This window comes from Laccaria bicolor, genomic scaffold (assembly GCF_000143565.1).
Source record: "Laccaria bicolor S238N-H82 LACBIscaffold_1 genomic scaffold, whole genome shotgun sequence".
NCBI lineage: Eukaryota > Fungi > Basidiomycota > Agaricomycetes > Agaricales > Hydnangiaceae > Laccaria > Laccaria bicolor.
Genome location: NW_001889872.1, coordinates 213,491 through 228,591, shown reverse-complemented (window position 1 = coordinate 228,591; position 15,101 = coordinate 213,491). Strand labels below are relative to the sequence as shown.

At 46.4% G+C, this 15,101-nt stretch overlaps 2 protein-coding genes across 2 annotated transcripts; one reads left to right on the top strand and one right to left on the bottom strand.

Annotated features, from left to right (window-relative positions):
- Window positions 1–166: 166 nt before the first annotated feature.
- ELO (elongase of fatty acids, ELO) lies at window positions 167–1,618 on the bottom strand (the record flags this gene model as incomplete). Its single annotated transcript, XM_001873160.1, has 8 exons — window positions 167–387; window positions 443–671; window positions 727–796; window positions 849–889; window positions 939–984; window positions 1,033–1,106; window positions 1,152–1,242; window positions 1,292–1,618. The coding sequence occupies 8 exons, from the start codon at window positions 1,616–1,618 to the stop codon at window positions 372–374; spliced, it is 894 nt and encodes a 297-aa protein (XP_001873195.1). The 3' UTR covers window positions 167–371.
- Window positions 1,619–2,074: 456 nt separating this feature from the next.
- On the top strand, window positions 2,075–14,285 carry LACBIDRAFT_186942 (vacuolar protein sorting-associated protein 13; the record flags this gene model as incomplete). Its single annotated transcript, XM_001873764.1, is given in 44 exon segments — window positions 2,075–2,231; window positions 2,276–2,371; window positions 2,421–2,636; window positions 2,682–2,800; window positions 2,850–2,954; window positions 3,006–3,104; window positions 3,155–3,220; window positions 3,269–3,418; window positions 3,466–3,691; window positions 3,730–4,496; window positions 4,546–4,676; window positions 4,723–4,912; window positions 4,966–5,388; window positions 5,438–5,619; window positions 5,671–6,056; window positions 6,111–6,805; window positions 6,854–7,648; window positions 7,700–8,215; window positions 8,266–8,335; window positions 8,390–8,436; window positions 8,480–8,785; window positions 8,835–9,186; window positions 9,241–9,394; window positions 9,444–9,643; window positions 9,709–9,829; window positions 9,883–10,028; window positions 10,164–10,228; window positions 10,282–10,595; window positions 10,645–10,849; window positions 10,907–11,092; window positions 11,148–11,628; window positions 11,683–11,818; window positions 11,872–12,015; window positions 12,064–12,388; window positions 12,438–12,516; window positions 12,567–12,648; window positions 12,699–12,765; window positions 12,818–12,891; window positions 12,944–12,999; window positions 13,049–13,108; window positions 13,127–13,140; window positions 13,161–13,193; window positions 13,244–13,334; window positions 13,392–14,285. The coding sequence occupies 44 exon segments, from the start codon at window positions 2,075–2,077 to the stop codon at window positions 13,658–13,660; spliced, it is 9,396 nt and encodes a 3,131-aa protein (XP_001873799.1). The 3' UTR covers window positions 13,661–14,285.
- Window positions 14,286–15,101: the final 816 nt, after the last annotated feature.

The window sequence follows — 15,101 nt, the reverse complement described above, 5'->3', positions numbered from 1 at the left end:
CCTACCTTGCGTAAAGCGGCGCCTGCAGTATTCGATATGTAAAGTTCCACAGAAATGAGGAATTCTTTGGGTGCCTCTGGGTGACCAGTCAAGAGCCGGTCCCAAGTGTCGGACATGGGTCGGCAAAATATTCGAAGCGAAACAATGGCATGCAATGATGGTAAAATGGCTTATAAGGCATAGCTTTGTTCTAAGTTCGTTATTTGCATTTACATACTAAACAACATGTCCTAGAATTCTTGACCAACACAAGCGCTTGCCAGACTGAACCCCCACAAGATTTTATATTAGTATTGGGCTTAATGTTTTCAGGGGTATATATGCCCATGTAACTCATAATTAACGTGATGTTGAACGGGTAATATCCGAGTCTACTCCGCTTTGTGCCTACAAAGTCACGCAAATTAGCTAGACTGATGGGCGATGAAGTGAATATACGAACGAGGATCCAGTTCCATTCTGATAAGTACTCCCGTTTGTGTGACTGTTTGCAGAACCGCTGCTCTTTCCGGTTGTCGCGGGCTTCTTGTAGGTTTGGAAATAGAAGTTGATGAAGAGGAAAAGGTAGCAGGTGAGAAGGCCGCAGCCAAACAAAGCAGCCGTTTCCGACCCAGCACAATTTGAGATGTGAGGGAGGTGCGGAGCGTACGCAGCCACGAAGTGTTCATATGCTGTAGTGGCCAATGCCGTCAGTAGCTACAGATTTAGTTCAACGAGAGCGCTTACTGCCGAAGTAGACAACAGCTATGTCAATGACAAACTGCACGATCTGCATTGTTGTTAAGTACTTTTTCCACTGGACGAGGCCGTCAGATGCAATAATGCTTCATAAAATTCGTGATTCATACCCAAAATCGGGCTCCACCAGCGGTTGCGTAATAGTAATAATCTGGAAAGTGAAGCTGAGTCTACAAACCAAGCTCAAAGAAATAGCGTACACATAATGACATGGACAGCCAGATTGAGGGTGATCACGGCCCATGACTGTAGCGAATTCAGTAGAGCCGTCCGTTAGTAGAAACAATCACGCACAATACTGGTCTTGCCGTTGAGTTGAGTGTAACAGAGCAAAGCGGTCGCAGAGTGATGGAAGACGTGCAGGAATTCTAATGCAAAGTTAGAAGGCGGAGATTAATCAGAGAGATACGAACGAAGGGGCTTCTTTTTCAAAGCGAGGAAGACGGTGTCCAACAATTCGAGATATTTGAAATAATAATTGACCATATAATAAAATTCCATTCTCTTGGACAGGGTTACTCGCGATGAAGGTGTAAGGAGGGAGATGACGTACTGATGTCCAAGATTTCTCGTCGCAAAGGGCAAAATGCAGACCATGGGTCCAAATCCTCGGAATGATTTCTTCCAGCATGAGCGCCAAAAGGAGAAAACTCCCCGAGCTTAGTAGGACATTATGTAGTTGAAAGAGTGTGGTGAGTTTGCGTGGCTGCTGGCTTTTCATGAAAAATTGAGTGCCAAAGATGACGGCCAAGTATGAGGAGAGAGCTGCCAGCACAGCGGGAGTAGTCGATAAGGGAGTGACGCCTTCGACATAGGATGACAGGTGCGTGGGTAGGCGGAAGGGGATATTGGCCAGAAGGAAGTCGGCGAGAGGAGCCATGGCAGAGGTAAGAAATGGGAGGGATCGCGTCACTGGATAAAAACAAAATTTGAAGGGTTAACAAAACTAACCTTGTCACAACCGTCACGAACAAACGTGTCATAGACATGTGATATTTGATCAACATCAGACCATTTTCAGACCATCACATGAAACAACAATCACGTGACATTGTAATGGGACAAAGTAGTAAGTATACTGTTAGCTTAGAAGGATTTATGAAAGTGTGTTGTTCAAACGAAGTCGACTCTTCTTATCGAATGCGAGTTGTGGTTATATTCCGATCATGATATTTACTCGTTGTGGAGCCCTCCCCATGTTTAGGGCAAGGATGCGTCGCTTACGTACAATGACGTTTCCCATTCTTAGGTGCCCTCAAGCTCAATACATACATACATACGGTAACATACCACCCTCCTAGGGAAGTTACAAAAGGTTATACCCGCGTTTAGTCGAATGTGGTGGCTGGATCCTGGAAAAGAAGTTCTAAATGTTGTATGTCCTTCATCTCTGCGATTGTCCAACCGTAACTTCACCTTCATACAGTTGTTCAACCGCATCCTCGCTCCATATGTTGAAAACCTAGATCTCAATCAGGTCAATTATGGGATCGGTCAAGGTAAGATATCTGTTACATGAGGTATATCGTTTTCTCAGTATCCACCTTTTCTTCAGGCCAGTTGACACTCCGCAATCTGCGACTAAAGAAAGGCGCCTTGGACAAATTTCAACTGCCTGTAGACGTTTTAGAGGGTACGACCTAGTTTTACGAGTAACGTCCTTCAATTATAGCATAGAACAGGTCACCTTGGCAAGTTCACGCTTTCGCTCCACTGGATGAACCTCGGAAATCAACCTGTCGAAATACTTGTGGAAGATGTCTATCTTCTCGTGATACCATCTCCCCAAACGAACGTTGATCCTGAAGAAGATGAAGCTCGAGCCCAAGCTGCAAAGGCAGAACGTTTGGAGAATGCTGAGCTTTTACACATGCGCGGTCAGGCGGAGTCACAGACCGGTAAGCGGTCACCTCTCTTACCTGTATGGTTCTTATCAGCCTCAGACGAATCGAGCCAAAACCAAGGACTTGTGCAGTCATTGATTAATAAGGTTATCAACAATATACAAATCACAGTAAAGAATATACACGTCCGGTATGAAGACAAGATGAGCGTGCCAGGAGTGAGTCCGTTTCGCCCTCCTCGATGACATTGTCTGATTTATCCGTCAGCACCCCTTCGCCGCGGGTATCACATTAGTACGCTTTACCGCGGCATCAGTGGACGGTCAATGGCAGCCGGCTTTTATTGAAAGTATTGCGGGAGCGATTCACAAGGTACTTCATCCAGTACAATGTTTATCCGAGATCGTGACGTGAATTCCCTAGCTTGCAAAACTTCACTCTTTAGCTTTATACTTTGACACCGACTCTCAGAGTATGGCTGGTCTGCCCTCTGTACAAGCTCTCGAGCAGTTTTCTTCGATGGTCAGACACTGCTTTAAACAGTATTATGTTCCTCCATTGATGGGAGTCAGATTTCACAAGGCGAAAATGATCATCAGCACCAGTACATTCTGAACCCAGTTTCCGGGGAAGGGAGAGTGAGCAATCTCCGCTTTGATGCCTTACAGATGTTGATGCATCCGTAGATCATCGTCAACCACAAAGTTGATCGGGACACTCCACGATTTGATGTGCAGTTAATTTTCAATGAGATAGGTGTGTCACTCGACAATGACCAATATCGAGATGTGATATCGTTGGTGGATATGTATCACGTCTACCTACGACAGCACCAGGTAATCATCCACACTATCTCATCGACTTTTCTGATTCGTCAAACTAGTATCGAAGGTTTCGTCCGACAGACGCGGATTTCGCAAGGAACAAGGCCAAAGCAAGGCTTCAATTTGCGGGAAATGCCATTCTTGAAGGCGTACGAGAGAAGAACCGAAAATGGACTTGGGGTTACTTTTCACAACGAAGAGATGATCGGAATCGCTATGTCAATCTTTTTCAAAAGAAATCTCTCAGCCCTCTGCTGGGGCAGGTGCGTGTTTCTCTTACAAATTGTGCGGTTTGTATTGAGGAATAAGACAGGACTCGAAAGATTTTGAAAACCTGGAAAAAAAGTTATCATACGAGGATATTCGTTTTTACCGCTCCATTGCGCGTTCCCGTCTCCGCAAAGACCACGCCTTGCGCAAACAACTTGAGTTGGAGAAGAAACAACGGCAATCTCAAACACAGGGCTGGACTGATTGGCTTTGGGGCTCATCCTCTGCTAAATATGATGAGGAAGATCCTGCGTTTGGAGGACAGATGACCGAGGAGCAACGCAAGCAACTCTACGAGGTTCTCGACTACGATGAGAAAACTGCGCTTGTGGAATCTCTTCAAGTTCCCCGCGACTCCCTGAAGACCCGCATATCTGCACACTTGAAAAGGGGCTCTTTTGCCCTAAATGCTGATCCCCATGGACAGCCTACAAGCGTCATGTCAATTGTCTTCGACGTTTTTCAAGCCAACTTTATACAAAGGCCGCATAACTTCGAAGCGTCGGTTTCGTTGAATGGCCTTCGTGTCTTCGACAGTACGACGAAAAACAGTTTGTACCCTCAGATCGTCCACGTAAAAACAGATAATGAAGCCAGTGATGACGTGCTAAAGGCATCCGCAAGTCAGGAAGCGGAGAGGGAGAGTGACCCCTTTTTTTTTGTTAAATTTGAGAACAACCCCCTCGACGAGCGAGCCGATACTGCCCTTACTATTCGTATGCGACACATGGAAATTATCTACCACAGAGGCTATGTCGAAGCTGTTTACAAGTTCTTCAAGCCGCCCGCTAGTCAACTCGAATCTGTTGAAGCTCTCCTCGTAAGGTCATGTGTTGTCAATTCATCAACCTTTGACGACGCCATATTAGGATGTCGCAAGTCAGACTATAGAAGGCCTTCGTAAAGAGACAAGAGCAGGTCTAGAATATGCGCTTCAAACTCACAAAACTGTGGACATCCGCGTGGATATGAACGCACCCATTATCATCATTCCTGAAGAGTGAGCATGGTCTTCATTTTCAATTCCTTCCTCACCCATATTTCAGCGTTACAACGAACGATTGCAAACATCTCATAATCGACGCTGGTCACATCGCAATCGAAAGCGATCTTGTGGACAAACAGGCGATCCAGATTATCCACCAAAAAAGGAATAAAAAATACACTGATGAGGATTACAAGAATCTAGAGTCACTCATGTATGACAAAATGTCACTACGCTTAGCCGCTGCCCAGGTAATTACCGTGTTTGCTTTTTTCCCGTATACTTATAGTAATCAACGTCATAGTTCGTCATCGGTGACAACCTACAGTCCTGTCGTGAGGCTTTGAAAAACGCCTCCAATGACTCGCTCCATCTCTTAGAAAGGATAAATATTGATCTCCAGATTGATAAATCGATCGTGCCAGCTGCAGTCAACCTCGCCCAATTTAAAATTTCGGGAAATTTGCCTTCGTTACAAGTGAATTTCTCGGATTCGAAATACAAATCGTTGATGCGTTTGGTCGACGTTTGCATCCCGCACTTCGACGACGCCCGCAGTTCTCCAGAGACAAAAAGGACTGTGTCAGGCGGATATCAACTCGCTGGAGGACTATTTGGTCAAGCAGAACCTGAATATAATATTGACGATCATGATGAGGACGACAATGAAGGGGCGCTCACTACTCGCGAGGATCTGTTTTTTGACGCCGAGCATGACTCAACGGAGGTGGCTATTAGATCTATCATGATTGACATCCGATTGACTGATGGTGTAGCAGCCAGAGACGAAGCAGCATCTATTCGAGCTCAATTTCCAAGTGGGAGAGTTAAGGGCTTCGATATCGAAATCTGGTTCAAACAGCGGCATTGAGAAACCTCTAGGAGTCGTTTGTTTCAAGCACTTCGCTTTAGCATTAGCACTGGCAAAATATGACATGAAAGTTGATGTCAACCTTCGGTGACTTTTCTATTCCACCATTACTCCTCCCTTGCTGACATGGTCCTCAAGCTCGGTTTCAATCGCGATCGTCCGCCCGGAAGGCGACCATATCGATTTCGTTTCCACTCCCGCAAGCACTGGTAGCAATTTGGATGAAAGTGATCTTCTCAGAATAATCTATACCCGAGTCCAGAAGGAATCACCCGAATTTTTAACCACATATGAGGGGATTGACCAAAATATCGACATTAAAATGTCCACACTTGTTTTTCGAGCAGCACCGGCGCCCGTTCTTGCGCTCTATGATTTCGTCATGTCAACATTTGTTCCGAAAGAAGAAAGCAACGGTGGCCAAATTGCTTTGCGCCCAGCCAACTCGTTCACTCAAACGCCAGAAATTCCGACTGACCTTGCAAACGAGATTCGAGTTTCGGCAAAACTTGAAGGCATTCAAGGTCAGTCAGATTCATTACTCTGTTGTTGTGTTGCCTCGGCTGAAGCCTCGATAGTTGTGCTTATCAATGGATTGGTCACACTGGCCACCATCTCACTCTCCACTGCTGATGTCATGGTTCTTGTGCGACCCCGAACGTTGCTAGTTACCGGCCGTCTGGGGAATCTAGTTTTAACAAACGAGAATCAGATTCATGGCATCCTCGATGAATTCAACCAGATAATGTCCATACAGGGCCAAAACTTCGCAGACTTCAGATATCAGACATTCGACCCTAACGAGGGCACCTATACCGGGACGAGATCTCTTTTTTGTCTCAACGCCGGCTCAATCAAATTTCACCTTGTACAGCAACCTTTACATGACTTGTATCTGTTCGTTGTCGACCTGGCGAAACTTAAAGGGTTGTACGATGCAGCTACTCAAGTTGCAGTACAACGAGCATCTGAGATGGAACGGATACAATTCAAGGTGTCGGTGAAAACGCCGATCATCGTCTTCCCCTCAAATCCATCTGTTTCTCGTGATGTTCTCGTTATGCGACTGGGTCAGATCGGGGCTAGCAACACGTCTGACATCGTGGCGAACAAGATTGTTGCCAGTCTTCATGGAATTCAACTTATCTCTAATCTTCAAATTGATGGAGAACTTTCCACTCTCAAGATTATTGATGACATAGACATTACCGCAGATATCGTTCAGACTAGTGGTATTGACCGTCACAATGACACCGAATACCCTGACACACAGGTCTGCGTTTTTCAGTTTTTAGGTTTAATCCCTCTAACAGCGCAGAAGATTGCAGTGACAATTTCGGACGTGAAGTTACACCTCACTCAAGTTCAATACGGCCTCTTGATACAATTGTCAAGATCCATCCCAAGAATATTTACGGTGCAACGAGAATCAGAGACAAGGTTGCAAACACGGCCTCTGTTGGAAAGTAAAAGTTCGGCTGTTGACTTAGAACCGGAGCTTCGACCGCTTTCCTCAACCAGTGGCCACCTTACTTGGACAGCTCTTGATTTGGTGGTTTCAGTGAATGCCGTCAAGTTACACTTGTACGATGCACTAGCCAGCTCGGAAACCCAGCTCAAAGAGCATGGAATAGCAAGGTTCGCCCTCAACGACAATACGTTGCGACTGAAAATATTGTCGGACGGTGCTAGTGAGGCTCAAGTTGTCCTCCGGTCCTTCACGATGAGCAACACACGGCCTGGGCAGTCCAAATTTCGAGAGATCATTCCTGCAGCTCAGCACAACAGGAATCAATTTATGCTTCTCTACTCGATGACAGGCGGGATGCAGGGTTCCTCTCTTGCCATTCTGACTGTTGATTCACCCCAAGTCATCTTTGCAATCGATCCAGTGATTTATCTACTGGATTTTTTTACAGCCAGTTCCTCCACGGCAACAGATACATCGTCAATTGAATTGCCTTCTACACCAGGCGACCCCCCTTCGATTGGACAAGCACAGGTTGACTTTCGAGTAGATTTACATGATGTATCCATCAGCATTCTAGAGGACGACGCAGATCCCGATTCCCAAGCAATTCGGTTGTACATCAGCCAAATTTTGTTATCGAAGCAGGTACGAAAGTGCAATATTATTCAAACATTGCCTCACCTCCGCCTCATCCAGGGCATACTAGCTTTAACCATCAATCGCCTCGGCATGTCGTTGATGAACATGGGAAGAACATCAGAGAGTGTTCGCTTCCTCGATGACGTGGATCTCACCGTGTCCTTGGACAGTCGCTCTTCGCAGCAGATGACCAACATTGAGATCACTGCGAAATCCATCATTTTTAGGGCCTCGTACCGGGATATCAACCTAATCACTTCCATAGTCAATAAAGCCATCGAGGTATATGGCACCCCACACGATCCCGACTCTCATCAGATTCAACCCGTATCCTCGATCAGTCAAGCCACCCAGGACCCATATCTTCGACCTACTGGGAAGGCTCGCGTATCAATGTCCAACGAACAGGTATCTCGTCGTACCTTGAGTTGTTCCGTATCTAACAGAAGTCATAAGCTGAAAGGTTCATTTGATGGGTTCAAATTAATTCTCATTGGCGACTTACACGAACAGCCAATGCTTCATCTCAAGTTCAAGCCATTCGTAGTCAACGCGAGAGATTGGTCTGGAGAAGTATTGCTCTTGTCGTTGATCTGATTTCCTTTGCACTAATTTAATGTTAGTTGCACGCAACAGCTACGATGGCTATGCAAATTACCTATTGGAACTTAGCGAATTCGCATTGGGAACCACGTGTGTAACATTTAAACGTGTTGCACTCTTTTGAAATTCATCCACAATTGCCAGTAATTGACCCCTGGACATTTACAGTCACTGTGCGCAATTATATTTTTGTCAGTCTAAAGCTTTCTAAATCCTGATGGGAAGGTGGCCAAGAATGCCGGCACGGGCGGCACAGATCTAATACTGTCTGCCAGAGAACGTCTCGACGTTAATATTAGTACCAACTTTGCAGAGCTGGCTGTGACAACCCTGAATACGTGGAGCAGGGAAGGTGAGTACGTCGTGCAGAAAGGGAGGGGCATATCTGCACCTTATCGCGTCCGAAATCGTACCGGTGCTCCAATCTTTGTTTGGTCGGACCTCGACAGCTCTTCAAGTTCAAAGGATGTAGATGCGGTCAAAATTCTCAATGATCAAACAATTGACTGGAGATTCGATGATTGGAAGACAATGCGAGAGGTATAGTCTTTAGTAACATGCTGAGTCGTTACTGATTTTGGTTTTTTAGCATGTGTCTTCAGGCCAACATAACATCGGCATACAGTTCATTGGGAAACCATGGGAACAGCTGCGCGGGATTCCTGTCGATCGAGAAGGAGAATTCGTATTTTCACTGCGCCCCCGAACAGAAAAATACCCCAGTCGATTACTCTGCGAAGTCAAAGTCATGGACAATACGAAAATCGTGATCATCAGGTCTGCATACAAGATCGAAAATTTGACACTGTACCCACTGGAAGTGATGCTTGTCGATGATACCGGCCGCCCTGTCTACTCTTTGGAGAAGATTGCTCCTGGCCAAGACTACTCCCTTCCTATTGAAGCCGCAACAAAGAACAGGGTCAGGATCCAACCAGATCGTAAGCAATCCCATCACTGTCTTGAGCGAAAGAAGGGCTCATTTGTGGTCGAAGAGGGGTTCGGATATAAATGGTGTTCTGCACTTCGCTGGGAAGACCTTGTCTTTAGAAAGGGCTTCACGATCAAATGTCCGCATGCCGACCCTCAAGAAGCTGCGTTTCGGTTTCAGGCGTGGGTTCAAACCGATGGAAATGATTCAGCGACTCGGTGAGCTAAACCATGAATTTCGTAGTGTAAGGCATTGATGCTCTCTCAGAAAGTATCCCAAAATCAACCTTAAGCTACGAGCGCCAATGGAACTCGAGAATTTGCTTCCTTATAATATAGAATATAGGGTCTATGACAAGAACACTGACCAAAATTGGCGAAGTTACCTTCGGAAGGGAGGTATTATGCCTGTGCATTCCGTGGAGCTCAGCCACTTTGTTTTGCTCAACGTAGACGTTCAAGATACTGGTACTTGCATTTCTTCGCTTTTTCCTGTCCGCCGACGCTTAAAACATCCATCCTATATCCTATAGTCTTCAAACCTAGCGATTTCGCCATTATCAATACTGATGGGCACTCTGATTTTGATGTTGAAGGCAAGCTAACTTTGCGGGATCAACTCGACAGGCGATTGGACCTCAAATTGAATTACATGTAAGTACGAAGCCCCTTTCATCGGCGAGATTTCTGACTCATGTTTGACGTAGCCGCTATCCCGAATCTGGGGGCGCCTTCAAGGTTCAGATATACAGTCCCTACATCGTTATTAATAAGACACACGTCCCATTTTCTATCAAATCGACGCGATCTACACGAGCTGGCTCATATGACGTGGCAGGGGACACTCGTATCGGTGATATATCTTCAAGAACTCCTTGTATTCGTAACTAATCGACGTGACTTTATCAGAAACGCTTTCAACCTCAAACCCCTTTCGTACGTGACGTTATCTATAGGAACGGCCAATAGTTGAATGACGCGATTACAGTGCTTTCCCATCATCAGGAGGGCCATGAATTCATCTTTAAGATAAGCGATTCGGCATGGTCAAAGGTATTAACTCACTTCTTAGCTTTGACAAAGCTAGCATTGAAATATAACAATAGCTTGTGTCTGTGGAAGCTCCGGCTGCGGAAACGGAACTAGTTATTAGTTCCCAACAACGCAAGGCTGATGAAATCCACGTCGGGTTGTCGTGGAGTGAAGGCCTGGGCAAATACAAATTAAGCAAAGTCATTACCCTCGCTCCTCGTTTTTTGATAAAAAATCAATTGCCGGACGCCATCGCTTTTCGTGAGCATGGTGTGGCGCCAAGAGAATGGTCTCTGATCAACCCGGGCGAACGACGGCCTCTTCAGATTTTACGTTCGGGACAGGAAAAACTTCTCACCATTGCATATCCTGGTTTGAACGCACAATGGTATTTGGGTATCGATTTCCGTGGTTTCATTTCAGACTGATGAGTTCAGGTCATCACCGATCAACATTGAAGACCTTGGTTTGGTGTACTTTCGTTTACGACGACCCGGATCCGACAATGGCGAGACAATTCTCGTACGAACGGATATCCAGATTGATGGCTCCACTATCTTTATTTTTTTTTCTGCTGCGGGTGAAGATTGGCCATTTGAGATTGAAAACGAGAGTGATTATATTGTTGAACTTTGGCAAAAGGTTTGACGGCATTCCTTTGTTGACCTTTCGATCTTTGAATGTCCTGTGTGCAAGCAGGACGCTAGCCAGATGCTTCAAGGACAAGACAAAACGGTCACTTATTCACTGCATCCTCAATCAACGATGACCTATGCGTGGGACTTTCCCGCAGCTAAAGAAAAAAGAATAATACTTTCGGTGAATGGATCTCGTCGTGTCGTTGACATCATGGAGATTGGAGATTTAATTCCATTCAAATTCAATGTAAGCGGCCGACTCGAGTTAAACCTGATGTATTGAATGACGCTCCCTCCTCAAGAATAACCAACGAACAAAAGCGGTCTCACTTGACGTGCGAGCGGATGGTCCCAGACAAATTTTGCGAATAACGAACTACGACCCCGAACGCAGTCTTTACAAACCCCGGCAAAGGAGCAATTCGATCGGAATTACCAGGCAAGACACCATATCCAGCAGTGCTGAAGCATTTGAAGCTATCGCCGAAGAGGTCGTGTCAACCCTCTCATTTACCCTTGACGTGGCCGGTATAGGCGTATCATTGATCAATAGGCGCCTCGTGGAAGTTGTCTATGTCACAATGGACGCCCTTCGATTTGAATATGCCAACACCACGGTTGCTCAATCCGTCAATTTGTCCTGCGGTTCTGTTCAGATCGACAACCAGTTGCACGATGCCCTGTTCCCTGTCATTCTCCAGCCTACACCAATCAACAAAGAATCGGTGGACGTGGGGGCGCTGCCAACCATCCAAGCCTCTCTCATTTGGCTCAAAGACAAAGGTAGATGTTCATCATCATGCTCACTCCATTTCTATCTAACTCTATGTCATTCAGAGCACGGTGTTCTTTTTGTGAAGTATTTTTCTGTGCTTCTGCAAGCCTTGACGATCGAGGCCGACGAAGATCTTCTGTTCGCCATCTACGACCTTACACAAATTAAAGGTGCGTCCTGGGAAGATGGCGTCGACGAGTAGGTGATCTTTCGATTAATCATCTCGTCATATTTACATTCGCATTTTCTAGTCTGCTCGTTCAGAATGCGGACGAGATTCCGGAACCTGCGAAAGTTGCCACGGGTGAAGATATATATTTTGAAGTGCTTGAATTGCAGCCTATTATGCTCTCTCTTTCGTTCATGCGTACGGAGCGAGTCTCTAGCGAAGCTCAGTGGGTACATTTGCATCCAAGAACATTCACTCTCCTGATTTCTTGTAGACTCAGTATCCGTAACCCTCTTGCCATTGTGGTGAATGCGCTGACGATGACGGTTGGGAACATCAATGATGCGCCACTGGAAATGAATGCACTGGGGATTAAAGACATGCGATTGACGGCGACTGAACTTCAGAGCCGTATAACCTATCACTACCGCCAGGATGTCCTTCGCCAACTCTATCGAATTCTTGGATCCGCCGATTTTATTGGTAATCCCGTTGGCCTTTTCACGAACGTCAGCTCAGGAGTCGCGGACATATTTTACGAGCCATTCCAAGGCGTGGTCATGCACGGTAACAAAGAACTGGGGATTGGGCTAGCCAAGGTGAGCCAAAGCCTCTTTTAAGTCGCAAGGATCCATACAATAAACCCAGGGAGCTGCAAGTTTCGTCAAAAAGACAGTTTTCGGAGTGAGTGACAGTGTGACCAAATTCACCAGCAGTGTGGGTAAAGGTAATTGCGCCACGAAGAAGTATTATACCGCCCTTCTCACCGCTGCCTAGGTCTGTCAGCGGCAACATTCGATTCTGAATATCAAGCCCGTCGACGGATGACACAGCGTCGGAACAAACCGCGACACGCAATGTACGTTGTGAGATCAATCATCATTGACGACGTTAATCAGTAAAAAATAGTTATGGCGTCACCGCAGGCGGCGAAGCGCTGGCAAGCAGCGTGACCAGTGCGATGGAGGGTATTTTCGTAAGGCCTACCTTTGTCAAGTTGGACGCATAACCCACTTCTTAATATCCAGATGAAACCGTTAGAAGGTGCAGAAACAGAAGGAGCTCTCGGTTTTTTCAAGGGTGTTGGGAAAGGACTTGTTGGGTAGGATCATTGCTAGTGTTATTGCTGTTTGATTGCTCATATTCTTCGTAAGGGTGGTTACAAAACCAGTAGTCGGGGTATTTGACTTGGCATCCAACGTATCCGAAGGTTTTTTTCTTCTTCTTTCGCCTGCGCACTCTACTTATACACTGTCAAGGAATTCGGAATACCACAACCGTTTTTGATAACCCTGAGCGGGATCGTGTTCGCCTGGCATGTCTCTTCATCTTCCTAGCTGGCCCAACAAATGTATTGACTGTGTTGACTAGCCAAGACTTGTTCCTGCTGATGGCATCCTGAGGGTCTGTCAACTCGTTCATGATCTTTCTACGCTTACTGATTGGTTTTTTAGTCCTATTCTGCTCGAGAAGCGCTGGGACAGTATTGGATGAGGGACCTGAACGATGGTGCATATCGGCAGGAACCCTACGTTGCTCACATCAGTACGTTGTATTGATTCAAATAAACCCAAGTGCTAAAAAGCTGACGATGCTTGACAGACTCGCCTGGCGGGGACAACGTGGTACTTCTGACGGTTTCTCGGGTTTTGTCCTTCTGGTCCAAGAAGCTGAGGCTGGAGTGGGAGCTGCCTTTCAATCAAGTACAGGGTGTGACTGTCGAGGATACTGGCATACGTTTTGCACATAAGCTTGGCAAGGAGAACGACAAGTTCGCCCTTATTCCTGACAAGGCCTCACAGTCGTGGTTCTTTAATCAGGTTGCACTTGTGGTCAAAACTTTTAACGCACGTAGAAGAATGGATGTATAATTGGAACTGATAGCTAGAACGAATGTGTACATTGCAAATCAATATCTAAGCCCCCCCAAAATGATGGAAAAGGGAGTGACAAGGGGTCTCTGGTAAGATTTTTCTTCCCGAATTCTTCCCTAAATGTGTTTCGGCGCTGTGCTGTGCAGTACGCTAGCATTTTCTGCTCCAGCTCTTCGGCGGTTGACAGTGGCGGTTGCGGTGCTAGAAACACGTTCACGACGCGATTTATGTAAGATTTCCTCGGATAGTTTGTCGCTTGTGCTGCTTTGTTCGGGTGAGGAAGAATTTCCTCGCTCTTGCTCGAAACTGCCGTAACTATCGCGGGGACTAGCAGAGTACGCGCTCTGAAAATCAGTGTCGGAATCTTCTGCAGTTGCAGTGACGAATGGAGTAGGGGGAGGGGTGGAAAGAGTCGTGACGGAGGGGGGAACCTCAATAAGGGTGACGACAGGTTCGAAAGGTTCTGGAGAGTCTTGCTCGTCCGTGCTCATATCGACGAATGAGCCACGAGTAGGAGTCTTGCTACCCTGTTCCGTTGACATACTTAACGTTGACTTCGAATGTACTGGTGTTGACGTTGCGCCATCGTCGGTCCGGTTAGCAATACTTGTTTGGGTGGACGATGTGGTTCCGCTTCTGTTCCTCGCCCTTGAGGAATGTTTGGAGTGTATTCTTTTCCCCTTGGGTGGCCGTGAACGAATGGGAACGACGTCATCGTCGCCACTTTCTTGAGTGGACGGGTGAGATTTCCACTTGGGGCGGCGATCAGTTGCAAGGGCAGTTTCAAGCTGAAAATGCTGAGGAGTTTGTCCATCTCACGGGATGGAAACTTACCTTTTGTTGAATTTCCAGCACCTTTTGGGCAATTTTGTCGCTTTTTTGGCTAATTCCTTCATCGACGGCGTTCATACCATCCTGCGGGACGTCAAGCTCGGAAGCCGAGAAGCGTTTCTTCTTCGCAAGGGACGGTTCCTTCTCTTCTTCGGTGACGACCTTTTCTTGCTCGATAGTTTCAGGTTCGAGGGATTGTTCCTCCTCCTCACCGTAAGACTCTGCTAAAGTCGATTCCGTGCCAAATGAGCGCAGATGTCTTGTCGTCGTAGCATCGCTGGTGCGCCTTGATCGAGACGGAGCAGAAGCGTTTGACAAGCGACTGTGGGGCCGTGAGCTGGAATAATCTGAATCATCAATGTCAACAGCCATGGATGCCAGAGCCCGTTCGATCTGAGCCTCCACTTCTGCCACCATCTCTGCGCGTTCCTGCTCCATTTTTTCCATAGTGTCCTTCATCCTTTCTAACTCCAGCATGGCTTCCCTATGAGCACCCTCCGTGTCCTTGAGCTCTGTTATACTCGTGTCATCATTCAGAACGATATTTCAACCGCGAAAATACTGACGATTTTGAAGTTTAGATTTCTCAGCAGCGGTCAAGGTCACA